Source organism: Dysidea avara, chromosome 3, assembly GCF_963678975.1.
Source record: "Dysidea avara chromosome 3, odDysAvar1.4, whole genome shotgun sequence".
In the NCBI taxonomy this organism is placed as follows: domain Eukaryota; kingdom Metazoa; phylum Porifera; class Demospongiae; order Dictyoceratida; family Dysideidae; genus Dysidea; species Dysidea avara.
In genome coordinates, this window is record NC_089274.1 from 22872957 (window position 1) to 22895289 (window position 22333).

The 22333-nt window shown below is 37.6% G+C and overlaps 1 protein-coding gene across 2 annotated transcripts; it reads left to right on the forward strand.

Annotated features, from left to right (window-relative positions):
• The first annotated feature begins 2580 nt into the window (after positions 1-2580).
• LOC136251838 (uncharacterized) lies at positions 2581-8024 on the forward strand. Of its 2 annotated transcripts, none has more exons than XR_010699221.1 (2): positions 2581-2869; positions 2994-3040. XR_010699221.1 is itself a non-coding variant. In XM_066044242.1 (2 exons), exons 1-2 carry the CDS (start codon positions 2709-2711, stop codon positions 6801-6803), a joined length of 1695 nt encoding a protein of 564 aa, XP_065900314.1. In that variant the 5' UTR covers positions 2581-2708; the 3' UTR covers positions 6804-8024. The 2 variants fall into 2 exon arrangements, 1 of the variants encoding a protein (XP_065900314.1); XM_066044242.1 differs by lacking the exon at positions 2994-3040 and adding an exon at positions 5270-8024.
• Positions 8025-22333: the final 14309 nt, after the last annotated feature.

Here is a 22333-nt window from a genome sequence, read left to right on the forward strand (position 1 = left end):
CATAGCAATTTTCAGCTCATTCCTTCAAGCGGTTTATCCTGTGGGCGTGACAGACCTTCGACCTTATTTTACGCAAATAATCGGTCATAACTCGGTGAATGTTCATCGGATTCCTACCAACCTTGGTACTGAGATTCGCCTTAATGAGCCCTTTAAGTGTGCAAACTTTCAGCCCTATTGGAGCACGCATTCGTGTTTTATTGCGGATTTTTCAAAGTGTGCGAAAAGAAGAAGTAGAAGAAGAAAAAAACGAAGAAAAAAAACCCAAACTTTGGCCGCTCGTATCTCGGAAATGGCTGGAGCGATTTTCTTCAAATTTGGGATGTGGACTCTCCTACCTAGCCGGCACGTATGTAGCAATTTTGGTTTCAATCGGATAAGGAATCACTGAACTACAAAGGTGTGAAAATCGCGTTTACTTTCTTCCTGTAAATATACTCACAGTGTGGCGCGCCGGCTTCTTGGGCCGCACGACACACTACCGTGTGTCTTGATTAAGGTTTAAATGAACATGTTAATGTGGATAGATTGAATACTAAATTAAACATAACTCAGTATACCAAGAAATTATGTCACATTTGCCATCATCCACACAGTGTATACAAGAATGTAAATATAATGGTAAATATACAGTATACCATTATTATACACATTACAGCCATTGTACACATAAACTGATTCAGAATGGTACCAAGCACAGCTCAGTGAAAGCTGCCACTACAACAAAAGAATTTCTTTGGAATCTCATCGATGTTGTTATACAGCTATGAGTACTGGTCTTCTAGTATTATTTTTTTTAAATGCAGGAGCACTTGAACAGTCAGCTCTGCTGGTCAGGGGAGAAGATGTACAATGCATGGGTTAACTATAGTATAGGCAACTGCTAGCTACATCAGGAGTGCAACAATTAAGGTAACCCTTTAATGGGCCCTTTATTATTTTCACTTGTTATTCTGCAGTTCATTGACTAGCTCTATATATCCATCTTTGTGATCTAACCTTTAGTACCTTGATGATGGCACATTAGTTTTTAAGTATATGTAATGTACAGAACTTGACAAGCGAGTGTAAATGTGCATGTGAAAGTGTGTTATATGTGTGCAAATATTATTAACCATGGTGTGTGCAATCTAGCAATTGAGAGGCTAGTCAATTGTTGGAGGTATCCATCTCAGCTCTAGCTTTTGAGGATTGAGAATGGACGAAGACTGAATTAATAACTAGTTTGTAGACAATCCTCTTTACTATCTCTACTCTCTTACCTTACCACTTGAGGACCAGGTTATTGACTTCATTTCGAGCTTCATTTGAATCTTTCCAAGTGTAAGCTGTTTTGGCCTTAATTCTGACTGGGGACTCATTTCCTGAATTCCACCCCTGACATCAAGCAAGTCTCTGGCTTGGAACTATTAGGTTCTCCGCTTTGGGGTGATGACAGTTTCTTTAAGGACTTCCTGTCTTCTTCACCAAAGCTCTTGCTATATAATATGCATGCCCTTTCTCAAGACCATCCTGGTGATCTTAATGATCAGTTATTATCAGTATGATGATGGCCTGTGGCGTGGTGATATTTTTTATCCTGACTTTCAACATGGTCATTCTGATGTCTCCATATGCTAGCTATACGTATGTGGCAGCACTTTTCAGCTGCTTTTATTTCCTCCTCTACTTCATGTGCTGGGGTAGCTGCTGCAGCTGGATAAGTGGCAAGGATGAGAAGCATTTGGCAGCTGTGGAGAGAGAAAATTCCTGGAAAGGGTTCGGTTTGCCGAGCTGGTCATGGTGTATTGAACGATAATTGACGGTAATTGAATGGCTTTATGCTAATTATGTCTGTCTTGTCCAGAAAGTAAGCTAACAAACAGTAAGGACATTTTGTTTGCTGATTTTCATTTGATGAATGTAGTAGCTAAATAACCACCAACAAGACCACAAGTAGAATAGTGGTGGTAGTTATGAGACACTTAACTTCAAAGCATTGAAATTACCTAAAATTGTAACCCTGGTATTTCACACTACTACTGCAGAAAAGTGTACCCTTAAACTACATTAACATAAAAATTCAAAAAAATTCCTGCCTTGTGGTAGTCTATATGGTAATTTTTCTGGAACACTGTAGATGTGTGTATTATGAGACATATTGGGGTATTATGAGACGCTGCATGTGCTTGAAAGTTGACTATTTCATATTTAATTACAGTAGCTAGATTTCATATGTAAAGGGTATAGCAGGGACACTGTAGACAGTCGAAAAAGACTAGTTGACTTCATATGTCTACTTTACATCTTTGTACTCTTAACTATACATAGTGAGTGGTACAAAGAGAATCATTGACAGTATGCCAATATGATGTAGTAAAATTTATGGAGCTATATCATCCCATAATTAGATTTGTGTATATATCACTATCTGTGATGATCTGAATAGGTACTATCTCTTACTCCTAAATCCGGGCTGCAGGATTTAACTTGCTCAACTGGTTTTAAGCTATGTGACCCATATTACCCCCTGTCCCACAATACCAGCCTCTACTCTATATTATCTGAGAAAACCCAAATTGTACAGATGGGCGGCGCAAGACTAATCATACGGCAGTGGAGTAGGTATATAAACCTTGCGGTTATCGTGTTTTGCTCAACTGCATTGTAGTGTTTGCACACAACTTTTGCTGTTGTACATTTGCTACCCTTGCTCATTGACGGTTGATATGGAGGCAAGCTCACTAGAAGCGCGGGCATTCATAAAACACGCTCGAACATTTGAAGAAGAGACAGACTGCGTGTGCATCCTGACGGAGTTTAAAGGGCTTTTGGAGGAAAGAAAGCTGGATCATCTTCACAGCATTTCGCAAAAAAGCACCAGAAACAGGTCAGATTTATAACTATGATCAGTTCGCTAATTGCACTTTTGTATAGCTATAGCTAACCTACGATTTTATTTAATTATAGCTGGCTACTAGCTATATACATATTATGTGATTATTCTAACAAAGTATAAGCAAAAGGATATGACCGGATGAGCTTGAACTAGCTACAATTAGAGTTAGCTACAGTGGCACTACCAGCTATATTATACTGGAGACATTATGCTTAGCTTTAAGTAATAAAACTAGCTATAGCTATATACGTACTGCATATGTGCATGTAGTGACATATTTCATGTAGCTAGATTTTACGAAGTTATTAAAGAGCACATCAATTATCCCACAAACTGAATGGCAATAAAGTATTCAGTATCTAGCTAACTGTGTATTAAAACTAACTAGCATATAGTTTTATTTAAATAGCTAAATGTCTCAACACAACTTACTTGTAATTTACTATGCACACACCGTACATAGCCGTATGAGTAATATAAATTGCATGCTGTGAAATTTTAATAGCAGCTGAGCTAGCACATTAACTAGCTAACATGCAGATACAACATCAAGTGCTTTTGTTAATTGCATCAACAAGCTTTGCAATAATGAGAAGAACGAAATTCTTACACATGCAATGCTTGTTTGTCACAAACTTTATTGTGTTCAATGTGTGGACAATGATGGTTCATGATATCATCTGTTGATGTGTATAGGCTATAATACGTGTACAATACATGTTTACTATTAAACTAAAATTGTTGTATCCACTGTGTGGGCTTGTATATACACTGTGTGGGTGACAGGAGCTGTGACATAATTTCTAGGTATGGCTGATGTCATTGTGTCAAGGTTGAAAGTGCATGCAGATACTATCCTTTCATTGCTTTGTTCCAATGGACAAGTTTCTGTATTATCCACTCTATTATACACAGTACAGAACTTACTCACTCACAGTCGACATGCATGATGACAGTGTTTCTATCAGTGTGATGTACACATGTATGTGATGCTCTACACGTATGTATAATATCGTTATGCACCCAGTATATCACTGATATTATGCTAACAATTAGCTGGAGCATGCATTCAATAATAAAAGCAATCAATGATACAATATTCGTATATTTGTATGTGTAATTGTCAATATACATACTTAATATGCTACAGTATACTATATTCATTCAGTGCATCGTAAAATTTTTTCTTGTATAAACCGTGTGGGCAACAATAACTTCCCACATGATTGAATTATAACAAATTAATTATAACAAATTAATTAATTATTGAATTATAATTAGGAACTATTGATTGGATTGTCTGAAGTCAAGGTGCAAAGTCCATATGTTACTGCTTTGCTTTCGTTTCACAAGTGGAGTCATATAAGCAATTTCATTTACACAAGAGAGTGTGTAAGATATCGAAGTGTCTACTACTACATACTAACATCTTTATTATTACTGTATATTACATACATGCACTAGAATAGCATGTGCATGTAATCAATGGTTGGGCTTTAGCTTGACACTGTAATTTTACTCATAATCAGTTTAACTATAACATAAATCATAATTGTAAATAGCAGCTGCATGATTAGCTATACTGATCGCTATAATCATTATTACTATATATAAAAGTACTCTGCTGCTAATAGAGTTTTTGGTTTTGGTTAAAATATTCACAAAAAATATAGTGTTATTTATGCAGTATGTGTAGTAGGGATCATGGACAGGGGCAGATCCAGGAGCTGGCAAGGGGAGGGGGCACAAACAGGCTAATTTGTAGCTAAGTGGTTGGGGAGAGCCAGATTCTCATAGTTGTTGCATTTTTGAAGCAGCAAATAATCACCTTTTAGTAGTGTCTCACTGATGATTTTTGCCATTTTGGCCTTTGCAGATGGTTGTGAAGTCTTAATAGCTGTTTAAAAGGTTATGAATGTCTTTGAAAGCAGTAACATGATAATTATTTTTAGAGGCGCTTAGTATGTATGAAGGTGTTGGGTAACAATTTCACAGCTACTTTGGTTTCAGGTAATAAACGCTAGTGAAATGTTCATATTTTCATGAGTTATAAGCTGATCTTAGTCTGACATAAAGTTTAGTGTTTTAATTCAAAGAAGTGGCTATGGCTACTCCACAAGGTAAGGGGGGAATTTTTACCCCAAATACCCCATTCTGGATCTGCATTGATGGAGGTTTGCATTTTCTTGCTCAAAAATGGCTCCCCCCAAAAAACAGCCTCACTTTTTCTTCATATCAGCTTGGTAAAGTTGCATGGTTAGGCAAAATCAAGCCTTCAAAGTGACCCTAAAAAGGATGACAAGCTGCTTTTGAAATCATGGTAAAAGTTAGATGAATGCATGTATTATTAATAATATGCACCAAATAATAATATACTATTTTGTTTTGCAGAGTGCTGATTGAAAATATCTCAAATGTGGTAAATGCTGAAAATTTCTGTGAAGTTTGCAGTATATTTAGTTTTCAACCATGCTATGTAAAGTTCTCAAATAGTCTTGTACAATATTTAGCGATATTTCAAACTATTGAACAATTTATAGTTACAATGAAGTCTAAAAAGTTCAACAATTTACTACAAGTTCTCACAGATTCAAGTTTTCTTTCTGAAGGAGAAAAATATAATATCAAGTCTAGGAAGGCTCATGATGGAAAAACAAAATTTTTTGTTAGGAAGCAAGCTTTCATAGATACTCTGAAAGAAAAATATTTGAATAATTACTCAGAATTGATTGAGTGCTTAGAAAAGGATAAATCATTTCATTCCATTGCACTTAACATTTTAAAGATAGAAAAGGAGCTGAGCAAAAATCTCACTTGTTGCAGAGCGTCTATTGCCACACAGATTGCATCATCCTGTGCTCATAAATATCGCAAGAATCTTGTAGATGTATACAATAAGCTACATGTTACTTCCATGCAAGGTTGGTATGATGAACGAAACAACAACTTCATTGAGATTACAATAGAAAGGACAGTGCATGTACAAATAACAGAGCCAATAATTTATTCCACTACAAGTCCAAACAGAGTTATACAATACACACGTCAATGCAGTGCAGCTGAACCATGCAATTCTATTCAAGAAATATTTCAGTTTGGTGGTAGTAATAAAGGGGAGTTGATACTGATAGGAGGTAATGTTGGAACTGGTAAGACCACACTATCTCACAAGGTTTGCCAGGAATGGGCTTCAAGCAATATGTTACAAGAATTTACTCATGTAGTGTTAGTGCATTTGCGTGGCCAAAAACCAGATAACATACGTGGTGAGAAAGACCTGTTTGCCTCTATGGGTGATAATACACCTGCTACACAAGCAGCCTTAGCAGACTGTGACAGCAAAAATAAAGTGCTGTTTTGGCTTGATGGATGGGATGAAATTCATGACAGTTACAAGAAGGACTCTGTGTTCACACGATTACTTACTGGTGACTCATTTCCACAAGCTACAGTTGTGGTAACAACTAGGCCGTCTGCAACTATAAGTCTGAAAAGCTATAAGTTTTCCCATAGATTCAAACTAAAAGGTTTTAGTGAATCACAAATTAAAGCATTTGTTGATAAGTATTTTTCAGAACTTTTATGTAATGAACTATTGTCAGAATTATTCATGCAACAGTTACACAGTGTTCATATTCTGCCACAGCTGGCTGAAGTTCCTCTTAATCTGTCCATTCTCCTAAAAATTTTCTATGAGCAGTTCAGGTTGCCAAAAACTTCAACTGAAATTTATCACAATGTTGTGCTAGTGGTTTTACAATATTACAAAGAAAAAGCTTATGACAATCACACACCAATTAAACATTGGGATGATTTTAATTTGCCAAAAGAAATGCTTGAAATACTACATGGTTTAGAAAAATATGCATATGACTGCTTCTTACAGAAAAACCTATCAGTCAAGAGTCTATGCTGGTATATATGAATGACTTTCAAGTTGAACAGCTTCAAAATTTCAATGGTATGGGATTGCTAGAAATAAAGAAAGTGAAACATATTACTGGTGATTCTAAATGCTACCAGTATCGATATAAGGCAAGAGTTTTTGGCTGCCATGTACTTGTCTAGATTTGATCCTTCCATACAAACTGAAGAACTTAAGAAAATATTCAGTGATATGAACTATGAAATGGTTTGGGTGTTTTATGCTGGTATCACTAAGCTTATAAAAGTGTCCATACAAGATCTCCTCCCAAAGTTAGACAGATCAGTTCAGCCCACATTATCAGTACCAGTAATTGCTCATGAAAAGCTGGTTGAGAATTGGCAGCAATGTTATGCCCACTTCAAGTCCATGACAGAACATGGAGAAAATCACATTGATTTTTTGTTAACACTTATCCTTTGCTGTTACGAAGGACAAAATACAAAGGCATGTAATCTTGTCGCAGACTATTATTACTCTAGCAATATTTGTCATATTGAAATACCACCTAATCATGCCAATCCATACTTCTTACTGGCTATCTCATACTTCATAACACATTCTGGTAAGAAATGGGCCCTTCACTGCGATGACATCATTGAATCAGGCATTGAATTTCTGAAATATAGCAAAGGGGAGAGGTCACCTGTATTGCAGAATGAAAACACTAGTGGTCTATGGATGCTGTGTTTTGTAGTGAAATCATCAGAAGTAGAGATATTCATTGAGTTAATGAAAATGCATCCGTCACTACAGTGGATAAATCTACTAAATGGAAGCCAACTAGGTGATGATGGGATAGAAAAACTTTGTAATTATTTGGCATCCGATGATTGCAATATTATTAAAATAGAATTGGAACACTGTGGTATAGGGAGTGTTGGATTAAAATCGGTTACTAATTTGCTTAAAATTAATAGCAGACTTATTTACATTAACTTGAGGAAAAATTCCTTTTCACCAGAAGATATTAAAACACTTCTGCTAAACATAAAACAAAACAAATTCTTGGAGTATCTTATTTTAGATGAACAGTTTTTGAAAAATCCTGAAATTAATTACATTCTACAATCCATCAATGGCATGAGAAGAAACAAAAAGGCAGCGCTATTGTTGTTAGCACATGACTGCCTTAATAAGTATAACACCCACTATCACACACCAATGTATACACAGTTGTAACCATAACAATTTCATTTTAGTGTATATTGGATTTATATTAAATTGTTTCTGTAGCTATGTGTACTTTAAATATCAAGACACACGGTAGTGTGTCGTGCGGCCCAAGAAGCCGGCGCGCAACCCCGTGAGTATATTGACAGGAAGAAAGAAACGCAATTTTCGCACCTCCGTAACTCTGTGCTGCCTTGATGAAACAAGACAAATTTTGCTGTATACATTCCCTCCAACTTCAGTACTCCACATTCCAACTTTGAGCGAAATCGCTTCAGGCATTCCTGAGATATGCGACTTCACAAATTGGCTTAGTTTCTTCGTGTTTTTTTTTTCTTCTTATTTTTCTTCCTCTTTTCGCACACTTACAAAAACTGCTATAAAACGCGAACGCGTTATCCGATTGCCTTGAAATTTGGCACACAGAAGGGGGGTATAAAGGCGCATCTCGGTACCAACTTTGGCTGGAATACCATAAACAGGCAAAGAGTTATGAGCGATTATGCACGAAAAATAACACCAATATGTTGTCACGCCTACAGGGTAAACCGCGTATGGGAAGAAGCTGAAAATCGGTGGGTGAATAGGTTAACTATTGAACCTCAAACCTGTTGTGGTTTGAAAGAAATCGAACCAAAAACCAGGAAGATACAGCGAAAAAATCAACAGTGTGTAACAATTACACAATCGAGATTAGCTAATAAAAAAACGACTTCTTGCCACGCCTACCAGATAAACCGCTTGGGGTAATGCTTTGAAAATCGCTGTACAGATGGAGTTATCATCTTAGAAAGGCTCTTCAATGGTGTAGAAGAATCAGACTTAAAGCCACGTAGTTATAACACGAAATCCAACTTGGTGTAGCAAGTGCGAGATCAAGATACTCTAATAGAGCAGTCATCCTAATAGAGCAGTCACCCTGAACAGAATTCAAGAGATCAGTTAGAAATAAGTAACCTGTATAGAGATCAGCTACACACAAGTCACCCTGTAGAGAGTTCAGCTACAAACAATTCACCCTGTTCAGACATCAGTTAGAAGAAGTTTTCTTGTAGAGAGTTCAGTTACAAACAAATCACCCTGTTGAAAGATCAGCTAGAAGATGTCACCTTGTAGATAGTTCAGTTACAAAGAAACCACCATGTAGAGAATTCAGCTACCAACTAGTGACCCAGTAGATACATCAGCTAGAAGAAGTTACCTTGTAGAGAGTTCAGCTACAAAGAAACTATTCTGTAAAGAGCTCAGCTGCAAACAAATCACCTATACAGAATTCAACTACAAACAAATCACCCTGTAGAGAGATCAGCTAGAAGAAGTTACCTTGTAGATAGTTCAGCTACAAACAATTCACCCTGTACAGAGCTCAGTTAAAAGAGGTTTCCTTGTAGAGAGTTCAGCTACAGACTAATCACCCTGTAGAAAGATCAGTTAGAAGAAGTTACCTTGTAGATCGTTCAGCTACAAACAATTCACCCTGTAAAGAGATCAGCTAGAAGAAGTTACCTTGTAGAGAGTTCAGCTACAAACAAATCACCCTATTGAAAGATCAGCTAGAAGAAGTCACCTTGTAGAAAGTTCAGTTACAAAGAAACCACCATGTAGAGAACTCAGCTACAAACAAATCTCCCTGTAGAGAGATCAGCTAGAAGAAGTTTCCTTGTAGAGAGTTCTGCTACAAACAAATCACCCTGTAGAAAGATCAGCTAGAAGAAATCACCTTGTAGAGAGTTCAGCTTCAAAGAAACAATCATGTGAGAGTTCAGGTACAAACAAATTGTCCTGTAGAGAGATCAGCTAGAAGAAGTTACCTTGTAGAGAGTTCAGCTACAAAGAAACCATCATGTAGATAGTTCAAGTACAAACAAATCACCCTGTAGAAAGATCAGCTATAGAAGAAATCACCTTGTAGAGAGTTCAGCTACAAAGAAACTATCATGTAGAGAGTTCAACTATAAACAAATCACCCTGTAGAAAGATCAGCTATAGAAGAAATCACCTTGTAGAGAGTTCAGCTACAAAGAAACCATCATGTAGAGAGTTCAGCTACAAACAAATCGGCCTGTAGAGAGATCAGCTAGAAGAAATTACCTTGTAGAGAGTTCAGCTACAAAGAAACCATCATGTAGAGAGTTCAGCTGCAAACAAATCATCTGTAGAGAGTTAAGCTACAAACAAATCTCCCTGTAGAGAGGTCAGCTAGAAGAAGTCACCTTGCAGGGAGTTCAGTTACAAAGAAATAAACCATGTAGAGAGTTCAGCTGCAAACAAATCACCTGTAGAGAATTCAGCTAGAAACAAGTCACCCTGTAGAGAGATCAGCTAGAAACAAGTCACCTTGTAGAGAGTTCAGCTAGAAGAAGTCACATTGTAGAGAGTTCAGCTGCAAAAAAATCACCTGTAGAGAGTTCAGCTAGAAACAAGTCACCCTGTAGAGAGATCAGCTAGAAACAAGTCACCTTGTAGAGAGTTCAGCTAGAAGAAGTTACCTTCAGAGAGTTCAGCTACAAAGAAACCATCATGTAGAGAGTTCAACTACAAACAAATCACCCTGTAGAAAGATCAGCTATAGAAGAAATCACCTTGTAGAGAGTTCAGCTACAAAGAAACCATCATGTAGAGAGTTCAGCTACAAAGAAATCAGCCTGTAGAGAGATTAGCTAGAAGAAATTACCTTGTAGAGAGTTCAGCTACAAAGAAACCATCATGTAGAGAGTTCAGCTGCAAACAAATCATCTGTAGAGAGTTAAGCTACAAACAAATCTCCCTGTAGAGAGATCAGCTAGAAGAAGTCACCTTGCAGGGAGTTCAGTTACAAAGAAATAAACCATGTAGAGAGTTCAGCTGCAAACAAATCACCTGTAGAGAGTTCAGCTAGAAACAAGTCACCCTGTAGAGAGATCAGCTAGAAACAAGTCACCTTGTAGAGAGTTCAGCTAGAAGAAGTCACATTGTAGAGAGTTCAGCTACAAAGAAACTACCATGTAGAGAGTTCAGCTGCAAACAAATCACCCTGTAGAGAACTCAGCTACAAACAGATCGCCCTGTAGAAAGATTAGCTAAAAGAAGTTACCTTATAGGGAGTTCAGCTATGAACAGATCACCCTGTAGAGAGTTCAGCTACAAACAAATCACCCTGTAGAGAGTTCAGTTACAAAGAAACCACCATGTAGAGAGTTCAGCTGCAAAAAAAATCAATCACTCTGTAGAGAGTTCAGCTAGAAGAAGTCACCTTGTAGAGAGTTAAGCTGCAAATAAATCACCCTGTAGAGAATTCAGCTACAAACAAATCACCCTGTAGAAAGATCAGCTAGAAGAAGTTACCTTGTAGAGAGTTCAGCTACAAAGAAACCACCATGTAGAGAGTTCAGCTGCGAACAAATCATCTGTAGAGAGTTCAGCTAGAAACAAGTCACCCTGTAGAGAGATCAGCTAAAAACAAGTCACCCTGTAGAGAGTTCAGCTAGAAGAAGTTACATTGTAGAGAGTTCAGCTACAAAGAAACTACCACGTAGAGAGTTCAGCTGCAAACAAATCACCCTGTAGAGAACTCAGCTACAAACAAATCGCCCTGTAGAAAGATCAGCTAGAAGAAGTTACCTTGTAGGGATTTCAGCTACAAACAAATCACCCTGTAGAGAGTTCAGCTATAAAGAAATCATCATGTAGAGAGTTCAGCTGCAAACAAATCCTCCTGTAGAGAGTTCAGCTAGAAGAAGTCACCTTTTAGAGAGTTCAGCTACAAAGCAACCACCATGTAAAGAGTTCAGCTACAAAAAAATCAATCACCCTGTAGAAAGATCAGCTAGAAGAAGTTACCTTGTAGAGAGTTCAGCTACAAACAAATCACCTGTAGAGAGTTCAGCTAGAAACAAGTCACCCTGTAGAGAGATCAGCTAGAAACAGGTCACCTTGTAGATAGTTCAGCTAGAAGAAGTCACATTGTAGAGAGTTCAGCTACAAAGAAACTACCATGTAGAGAGTTCAGCTGCAAACAAATCACCCTGTAGAAAGTTCAGCTATGAACAGATCACCCTGTAGAAAGTTCAGTTAGAAACAAGGAATCCTGTAGAGAGATCACCTAGAAGTATCGCCTTGTAGAGAGTTCAGCTACAAACAAATCACCTGCAGAGAGAGTTCAGCTACAAACAAATCACCCTGTAGAGAGATCAGCTAGAAGAAGTCACCTTGTAGAGAGTTCAGCTATAAAGAAACCACCAAGTAGAGAATTCAGCTGCAAAGAAACACCCTGTAGAGAACTCAGCTACAAACAAATCGCCCTGTAGAAAGATCAGCTAGAAGAAGTTACCTTGTAGTGATTTCAGCTACAAACAAATCACCCTGTAGAGAGTTCAGCTACAAAGAAACCATTCTGTAAAGAGCTCAGCTGCAAACAAATCACCTGTACAGAATTCAGCTACAAACAAATCACCCTGTAGAGAGATCAGCTAGAAGAAATTACCTTGTAGATAGTTCAGCTACAAACAAATCACCCTGTAGAAAGATCAGTTAGACGAAGTTACCTTGGAGAAAGTTCAGCTACAAAGAAGCCATTTTGTAAAGAGCTCAGCTGCAAACAAATGACCTGTACAGAATTCAACTACGAACAAATCACCCTGTAGAGAGATCAGCTATAAGAAGTTACCTTGTAGATAGTTCAGCTACAAACAAATCTCCCTGTAGAGAGATCAGCTAGAAGAAATTACCTTGTAGAGAGTTCAGCTACAAAGGAACCACCATGTAGAGAGTTCAGCTGCAAAGAAATCACCCTGTAGAAAATTCTGCCAGAAACAAATTGCCCTGTAGAAAGATCAGTTAGAAGAAGTTACCTTTTAGAGAGTTCAGCTACAAAGAAACCATTCTGTAAAGAGCTCAGCTGCAAACAAATCACCTGTACAGAATTCAGCTACAAACAAATCACCCTATAGAGAGATCAGCTAGAAGAAGTTACCTTGTAGATCGCTCAGCTACAAACAATTCACCCTGTAGAGAGAGCAATTAGAAGAAGTCACCTTGTAGAGTGTTCAGTTACAAAGAAACCACCATGGAGATTTCTGTAATCAATATATGTGACTGGATTTGCGAAAAGGGGTCTTCCACACACATCCAATTCCGTAAACGATGGAGACCATAACTCAGTGTTCAAGTAACATATTAACCTGAAAATGTCACCGTGTATTCAGCTATAGTGGTGCTCACCACTGCCCAAATTGCAAGGCAAGCTCTTTCCAATCTGAAGTTATCGATTGTCAAAGTTGGCAAATTGGATGTGTGTGGAAGACCCCTTTTCGCAAATCCGGTCACATATGTATTATATATATAATTTGTACATTTACTGATAAAATATTTAAAGTACATCTACTTCATCTTTTCTTCTTCCTGTAGTAAAGAAAAAAAACATAGGTTAAAAAAGTCCCAAAGCTGGCCATAGGCCAACTTTGGGGTATACAAATACAAAAAGAAATGAAATCTAATCCAAAACAGCCAAGCTGTAAAAAAAGTGTGCGGCCCTCAGAAAGGCTATGGTGAAAAAAGATGTGAAATCCAAGGTGGCGGCCAAGAAATGGCTGTCATGGTAGGTTAATGGTAAAAATTTTAATAATGACAATTTAGGTAAATTTTGTGAAGCGGCACAAAAATTCACCTGAATTGTCGTTATTTCACATCTTTTTTCACCATAGCCTTTCTGAGGGCCGCACACTTTTTTTACAGCTTGGCTGTTTTGGATTAAATATATCTTGCATGTTATATTTCAAATACATATACACCAGTTGTGCAATGTGTTTGTATTAAATCAAAACAACAGTCAAGCTGTAAAAAAGGGTGCAGCTTCCAAAATACCCAGAGTGAAAAAAGATGTGAAATCCTAGCCAAGAAATGGCTAGGATTTCACATCTTTTCTGCAAAAATTTTTAATAACCACAATTCTGGTGAATTTGTGTTGCCTCGAACTCCCCCAAGTTTCACTAGGATTCGGCACCAAATTCACCTGAATTGTCGTTATTAAAATTTTTGTCAATAACCTACCAACCATCACAGCCATTTCTTGGCTGCCACCTTGGATTTCACATATGTTTTCACCCTGGGTATATTTTGGAGATTACACCCTTTTTTACAGCTTGGCTGTTCTTTGATTAGATGTTCTGTTAGAGTAGTTGACTGTTTTATCAGAGTATTTTGGTGTTTAGTAGCTTTTTTGGTTTTTGTTAATGTTATTTTTACAGGGATGACAGCATTAGCTAAGGCTGTTATTCAGCTGTGCCCTAAATTGTACATATACAATATGTTTTTTAGCCCCTTGATCCCTTCTAGAAGAGATCACTGGTAGCTCTTCTCTCATTCTTTCCATGTTTTCATTACCATGCATGCTTTAGATGCAACTGCACCTGTACTGTAGCTTCTACTATATTTCTAGCTAGTATATACATTATAGTAAAATTTTGGAGGGGGTGCTTCAGCCTCCCATGCACCCCCTCTAAATTTACCCTTGAATTTTGCATACCTGATAACTTCGATGATGGTTGGTTAGCAGCAACTAGGTAAGGTTGTTGTCACATCAGTTTATGTGAACAGAGAAGTCCTAAGGATAAAATTCAGTTTCACAAACGATTGTGAGTTGTGGCCAAACTATATAAATCAATTGTGAGTTCGCACAAAGTCTCCAGTAAAATGTGATAGTGTCCATGCAGAGGACTTCTACCTTATAGTGAAATACACATGAGTTACTTTCAAGTTGTTAAAGTGCATATAGTCAGCCAGTGATTTAAGAAGTGCATGGAAAATTTAAGTAGTGTGGCTACATCGGTGTATTGCACTTCTATACACCCTTCGACCTTGGTCAACAAAAGTTTACCACCCACTGATAAACCCATTGATAAACTATTCATAGCTATGTGTGGTAACCCACTTAATATATTAACACATATTAACATGTTGGTTACCCTTGCAGAGAAGACCAATGGCAAAGTGAACCTAAAAGAAGCAAATTTGCTTGAAAGTGGATGCTACTGAACATTGTAATATGCATTAAAAGTAGGTCATGGACATGAAGAAAGACATAGGAAGGAAAGTTATGTAGTTTTTATCCCCAAAAAGTACTCACATTTTGCTCTAGCCCTGTGGGAAAAAACAAAATGGTTCAAAATGGCATGCAGATTTCAGTTTTTTTAAAAAGTGCTTTTATTTTGCTTCTTCTTTGCTATATAGTGGACCTAAACTTATTCCAAATTAACTTCTATGGCTTCTTTTGAGGTTAGAAAAGATCTCTAAGATAGTGTTTAGTTGAGTGTTCTATTAGGATTTTGGAAAAACATATATAGGCAATCTCTATTATCGCTCATGATACACGCAATATAGCTACTAGCTATAGCTACCAAGTACTAAATAGACTACTTAGATGCATGTTAACATATATACTTGCATAAAAAGTTTTTGTATGGTCATGTAGCTAAAGGCAGTAGAACAAGGATACCAGGGAGTCACTCCCTCCCCATACATTCATTGGCAATGCTTGCAAGTGTAAGGTCTAATAGAGCAGTCGACCACTCTAATAGAACAGAGGAGCATTTATAGCATGTAGAAACACAATTAGCTACTTGTGAAGACTGAAGAGATAGATATTGTGAATAACTGTGAAGTTGTCTTAGGATATGTTTTGACTTTCAGAGCTAGTAAAAATTAATAAAAAACAATGCACCTTTACTGCAACCATTGTACTCAATGTAGTATGTATTAACCATGTTCCTCAAAGTTGTGAATCAGACAACACATTACAAAGGCTACATATTTCATGAGTGGCAAACAGTCAAACAAAGATAATAGTTCACGTAGTCTTTGTAGATTTGTGTGCATTTGCTTATTTAAATGTTTATTATAATGAACCACAATAGTGGTTCATAATAGAGATTGCCTATGTCTTTTGCCAAAATCCTAGTAGAACACACACCTAAACACCATCTTGGGAAGCTCCCCCAACCACAAATAAAGTCTTAGACGTTTGTTTAGAAGAAGTATAGGTCCACTGGAAAATATGATGTCAAAAGGAACCAGTAAAAGTATTTTTAAGTAACTGAAATACACCATCTTCTTATTGTTTCCCCACTGGGCTAGAGCAAAATGTTAGTACCTTTTAGGGATAAAAACTACTTAACTTCCTTCCCATGTCCTTCTTCATGTCCATGACCTATTTTTAAACGCATGTTACAATGATAACACTCATTCTCAAGCAAATTTGCTTCTTGTAGGTTCACTTTGCCATTGATCTTCTGACTTAGTCTCTGCAAGGGTAACCAATGTGTTAATTGTGTTAACAAGTATCTAATCTATTCATGTTAACACATTCATTTGGAAACCCTATATCATTACCTATATTAACCACAGTAAATATCGGAGTAATTTTTTATGTACCACTGCGTACTATACTTACTGTGATCACATAGCTGCACAAGTATGCATGCCTATAATTATATATGATAAATCAGAAGCCATACTATTGTTAACCACAGCATGCTATACACTGCCTATAGTTGGATATGTCAAAGCTGTATAGTGCAAAGTATATTCGATAATAAGGAAATATAATACTGCACATGATGACTGCCTCGATATACATGTTTAGTACTGTGTAATATCAAGTACCACCAGCACCTCCTGTTATAACTTTAACCATCCATATGAAAAGTAAATAAACTAGTGTGAAAATAACTTTAAAAACTAAAGCATGGGAATAGAGGTTGCTGAAAAAAGTAAAGAAACAAAAGTCAAACAAGCCAGCATGTTAAACACATGCACAGAGATCTATATTTGGACTCAAATCAACATTTATACAGAAGCATTCTCAGTACTTATCTTCCCCTGATTTAAGGAGAAACCACAGTTTTTACCTTAGTTTCTACCATATCCATTGAGTCCAAATAGAGATCTCTTGTGTTTAACATGCTGGCTTGTTTGACTCTTGTTTCTTTACTTTTTTCAGCGATCTCTATTCTCATGTTTTATCAAGACACACGGTAGTGTGTCGTGCGGCCCAAGAAGCCGGCGCGTAACACCCGTGAGTATATTGACAGGAAGAAAGAAAACGCAATTTTCGCACCTCCGTAGCTCTGTGCTTCCTTGATGAAACAAGACGATTTTTGCTGTGGACATGCCCCCCAACTGCAGCACTCTACATTCCAAATTTGAGCGAAATCGCTTCGCGCGTTCCCGAGATATGCGACTTCAAAAATTGGCTGAGTTTCTTCGTTTTTTTTCTTCTTCTTCTTCTTCTTCTTCTTCTTCTTATTTTTCTTTTTCTTGTCGCACACTTACAAAAACTGCTATAAAACTCGAACGCGTTATCCGATTGCCTTGAAATTTGGCACACAGAAGGGGGGTATAAAGGCGCATCTTGGTACCAACTTTGGCTGGAATACCATAAACAGACAAAGAGTTATGAGCGATTATGCACGAAAAATAACACCAATATGTTGTCACGCCTACAGGGTAAACCGCGTATGGGAAGAAGCTGAAAATCGGTGGGTGAATAGGTTAACTATTGAACCTCAAACCTTTTGTGGTTTGAAAGAAATCGAGCTAAAAACCAGGAAGATACAGCGAAAAAATCAACAGTGTGTAACAATTACGCAATCGAGATTAGCTAATTTTTAATATTTTTATTTTATTATTATTATTATTATTATGCTTGCCACGCCTACCAGGTAAACCGCTTGGGGTAATGCTTTCAAAATCGCTGTACAGATGGAGTTATCATCTTAGAAAGGCTCTTCAATGGTGTAGAAGAATCAGACTTAAATCCACGGAGTTATAACACGAAATCCAACTTGGTGTAGCAAGTGCGAGATCGAGATACTCTAATAGAGCAGTCATCCTAATAGAGCAGTCACCCTGAACAGAATTAAAGAGATCAGTTAGAAATAAGTAACCTGTATAGAGATCAGCTACAAACAAATCACCCTGTAGAGAGTTCAGCTACAAACAATTCACCCTGTTAAAACATCAGTTAGAAGAAGATTTCTTGTAGAGAGTTCAAATACAAACAAATCACCCTGTTGAAAGATCAGCTAGAAGATGTCACCTTGTAGATAGTTCAGTTACAAAGAAACCACCATGTAGAGAATTCAGCTACAAACTAGTGACCCTGTAGATACATCAGCTAGAAGAAGTTACCTTGTAGAGAGTTCAGCTACAAAGAAACCATTCTGTAAAGAGCTCAGCTGCAAACAAATCACCTATACAGAATTCAGCTACAAACAAATCACCCTGTAGAGAGATCAGCTAGAAGAAGTTACCTTGTAGATAGTTCAGCTACAAACAAATCATCCTGTAGAGAGATCAGCTAGAAGAAGTTACCTTGTAGATAGTTCAGCTACAAACAATTCACCCTGTACAGAGCTCAGTTAAAAGAGGTTTCCTTGTAAAAAGTTCAGCTACAAACAAATCACCCTGTAGAGAGATAAGTAAGAAGAAGTTACCTTGTAGATCGTTCTGCTACAAACAATTCACCCTGTAAAGAGATCAGCTAGAAGAAGTTACCTTGTAGAGAGTTCAGCTACAAAGAAACCATCATGTAGAGAATTCAGCCGCAAACAAATCATGTATAGAGAGTTCAGCTACAAACAAATCTCCCTGTAGAGAGATCAGCTAGAAGAAGTTTCCTTGTAGAGAGTTCTGCTACAAACAAATCACCCTGTAGAAAGATCAGCTAGAAGAAATCACCTCGTAGAGAGTTCAGCTTCAAAGAAACAATCATGTGAGAGTTCAGGTACAAACAAATTGTCCTGTAGAGAGATCAGCTAGAAGAAGTTACCTTGTAGAGAGTTCAGCTACAAAGAAACCATCATGTAGATAGTTCAGGTACAAACAAATCACCCTGTAGAAAGATCAGCTATAGAAGAAATCACCTTGTAGAGAGTTCAGCTACAAAGAATCTATCGTGTAGAGAGTTTAACTACAAACAAATCACCCTGTAGAAAGATCAGCTATAGAAGAAATCACCTTGTAGAGAGTTCAGCTACAAAGAAACCATCATGTAGAGAGTTCAGCTACAAACAAATCGGCCTGTAGAGAGATCAGCTAGAAGAAATTACCTTGTAGAGAGTTCAGCTACAAAGAAACAATCATGTAGAGAGTTCAGCTGCAAACAAATCACCTGTAGAGAGTTCAGCTAGAAACAAGTCACCCTGTAGAGAGATCAGCTAGAAACAAGTCACCTTGTAGAGAGTTCAGCTAGAAGAAGTAACATTGTAGAGCTACAAAGAAGCTACCATGTAGAGTTCAGCTGCAAACAAATCACCCTGTAGAGAACTCAGCTACAAACAAATCGCCCTGTAGAAAGATTAGCTAGAAGAAGTTACTTTATAGGGAGTTCAGCTATGAACAGATCACCCTGTAGAAAGTTCAGCTACAAACAAATCACCCTGTAGAGAGTTAAGTTACAAAGAAACCACCATGTAGAGAGTTCAGCTGCAAAAAAAATCAATCACTCTGTAGAGAGTTCAGCTAGAAGAAGTCACCTTGTAGAGAGTTAAGCTGCAAATAAATCACCCTGTAGAGAATTCAGCTACAAACAAATCACCCTGTAGAAAGATCAGCTAGAAGAAGTTACCTTGTAGAGAGTTCAGCTACAAAGAAACCACCATGTAGAGAGTTCAGCTGCAAACAAATCACCTGTAGAGAATTCAGCTAGAAACAAGTCACCCTGTAGAGAGATCAGCTAGAAACAAGTCACCCTGTAGAGAGTTCAGCTAGAAGAAGTCACATTGTAGAGAGTTCAGCTACAAAGAAACTACCACGTAGAGAATCCAGCTGCAAACAAATCATCCTGTAGAGAGTTCAGCTAGAAGAAGTCACCTTTTAGAGAGTTCAGCTACAAAGCAACCACCATGTAAAGAGTTCAGCTGCAAAAAACTCAATCACCTTGTACAAAGATCGGCTAGAAGAAGTTACCTTGTAGAGAGTTCAGCTACAAAGAAACCACCATGTAGAGAGTTCAGCTGCAAACAAATCACCTGTAGAGAGTTCAGCTAGAAACAAGTCACCCTGTAGAGAGTTCAGCTAGAAGAAGTCACATTGTAGAGAGTTCAGCTACAATGAAACTCCCATGTAGAGAGTTCAGCTGCAAACAAATCACCCTGTAGAGAACTCAGCTACAAACAAATATGCAGTGAAAAAGATAAGCTAGAAGAAGTTACCTTGTAGAGAGTTCAGCTACAACGAAACCACCATGTAGAGAGTTCAGCTACAAACAAATCACCTGTAGAGAGTTCAGCTAGAAACAAGTCACCCTGTAGAGAGATCAGCTAGAAACAAGTCACCTTGTAGAGAGTTCAGCTAGAAGAAGTCACATTGTAGAGAGTTCAGCTACAAAGAAACCACCATTTAGAGAGTTCAGCTGCAAACAAATCACCCAGTAGAAAGTTCAGCTATGAACAGATCACCCTGTTGAGAGTTCAGTTAGAAACAAGGAATCCTGTAGAGAAATCACCTAGAAGTATCGCCTTGTAGAGTTCAGCTACAAACAAATCACCTGTAGAGAGTTCAGCTACAAACAAATCACCCTGTAGAGAGATCAGCTAGAAGAAGTTACCTTGTAGGGATTTCAGCTACAAACAAATCACCCTGTAGAGAGTTCAGCTACAAAGAAACTATTCTGTAAAGAGCTCAGCTGCAAACAAATCACTTGTACAGAATTCAGCTACAAACAAATCGCCCTGTAGAGAGATCAGCTAGAAGAAATTACCTTGTAGATAGTTCAGCTACAAACAAATCACCCTGTAGAGAGTTCAGCTACAAAGAAACTATTCTGTAAAGAGCTCAGCTGCAAACAAATCACTTGTACAGAATTCAGCTACAAACAAATCGCCCTGTAGAGAGATCAGCTAGAAGAAATTACCTTGTAGATAGTTCAGCTACAAACAAATCACCCTGTAGAAAGATCAGTTAGAAGAACTTACCTTGGAGAAAGTTCAGCTACAAAGAAACCATTTTGTAAAGAGCTCAGCTGCAAACAAATCACCTGTACAGAATTCAACTACGAACAAATCACCCTGTAGAGATCAGCTATAAGAAGTTACCTTGTAGATAGTTCAGCTACAAACAAATCTCCCTGTAGAGAGATCAGCTAGAAGAAATTACCTTGTAGAGAGTTCAGCTACAAAGAAACCACCATGTAGAGAGTTCAGCTGCAAAGAAATCACCCTGTAGAAAATTCTGCCAGAAACAAATTGCCCTGTAGAAAGATCAGTTAGAAGAAGTTACCTTTTAGAGAGTTCAGCTACAAAGAAACCATTCTGTAAAGAGCTCAGCTGCAAACAAATCACCTATACAAAATTCAGCTACAAACACATCACCTGTAGAGAGATCAGCTAGAAGAAGTTACCTTGTAGATCGTTCAGCTACAAACAATTCACCCTGTAGAGAGAGCAATTAGAAGAAGTCACCTTGTAGAGTGTTCAGTTACAAAGAAACCACCATGGAGATTTCTGTAATCAATATATGTGACCGGATTTGCGAAAAGGGGTCTTCCACACACATCCAATTCCGTAAATGTTGGAGACCATAACTCAGTGTTCAAGTAACATAATTATTAACCTGAACATTTCACCATGTATTCAGCTATAGTGGTGCTCACCACTGCCCAAATATCAAGGCAATAACTCTTTCCAATCTGAAGTTATCAATTGTCAAAGTTGGCAAATTGGACCCCTTTTCGCAAATCCGGTCACATATGTATTATACAGTATATATAATTTGTACATTTACTGATAAAATATTTAAAGTACATCTACTTCATCTTTTCTTCTTCCTGTAGTAAAGAAAAAAACATAGGTTAAAAAAGTCCCAAAGCTGGCCATAGGCCGGCTTTGGGGTATACAAATACAAAAAGAAATGAAATCTAATCCAAAACAGCCAAGCTGTAAAAAAAGTGTGCGGCCCTCAGAAAGGCTATGGTGAAAAAAGATGTGAAATCCAAGGTGGCGGCCAAGAAATGGCTGTGATGGTAGGTTAGTGGTAAAAATTTTAATAACGACAATTCAGGTGAATTTTTGTGAAGCGGCACAAAAATTCACCTGAATTGTCATTATTAAAATTTTTACCACTAACCTACCATCACAGCCATTTCTTGGCCGCCACCTTGGATTTCACATCTTTTTTCACCATAGCCTTTCTGAGGGCCGCACACTTTTTTTACAGCTTGGCTGTTTTGGATTAGATTATTTTTACACTAGTGATAATGTGCACATGAGACAATCTATTAACAGACTATGCAAAAACTTCAATGGTGCAATATATAACTAATTACTTTGTTCGAAGTTACAGTTCAGTATTTTCACTAATTGTTCATATCACGATCTTCAGCA

Coding starts and splice junctions, on each gene's coding strand:
- LOC136251838 (XM_066044242.1), top strand. CDS start 2,709: ATGGAGGCAAGCTCACTAGAAGCGCGGGCATTCATAAAACACGCTCGA. Junction 2,870..5,269: donor CAAAAAAGCACCAGAAACAG/GTCAGATTTATA, acceptor TTTGTTTTGCAG/AGTGCTGATTGAAAATATCT.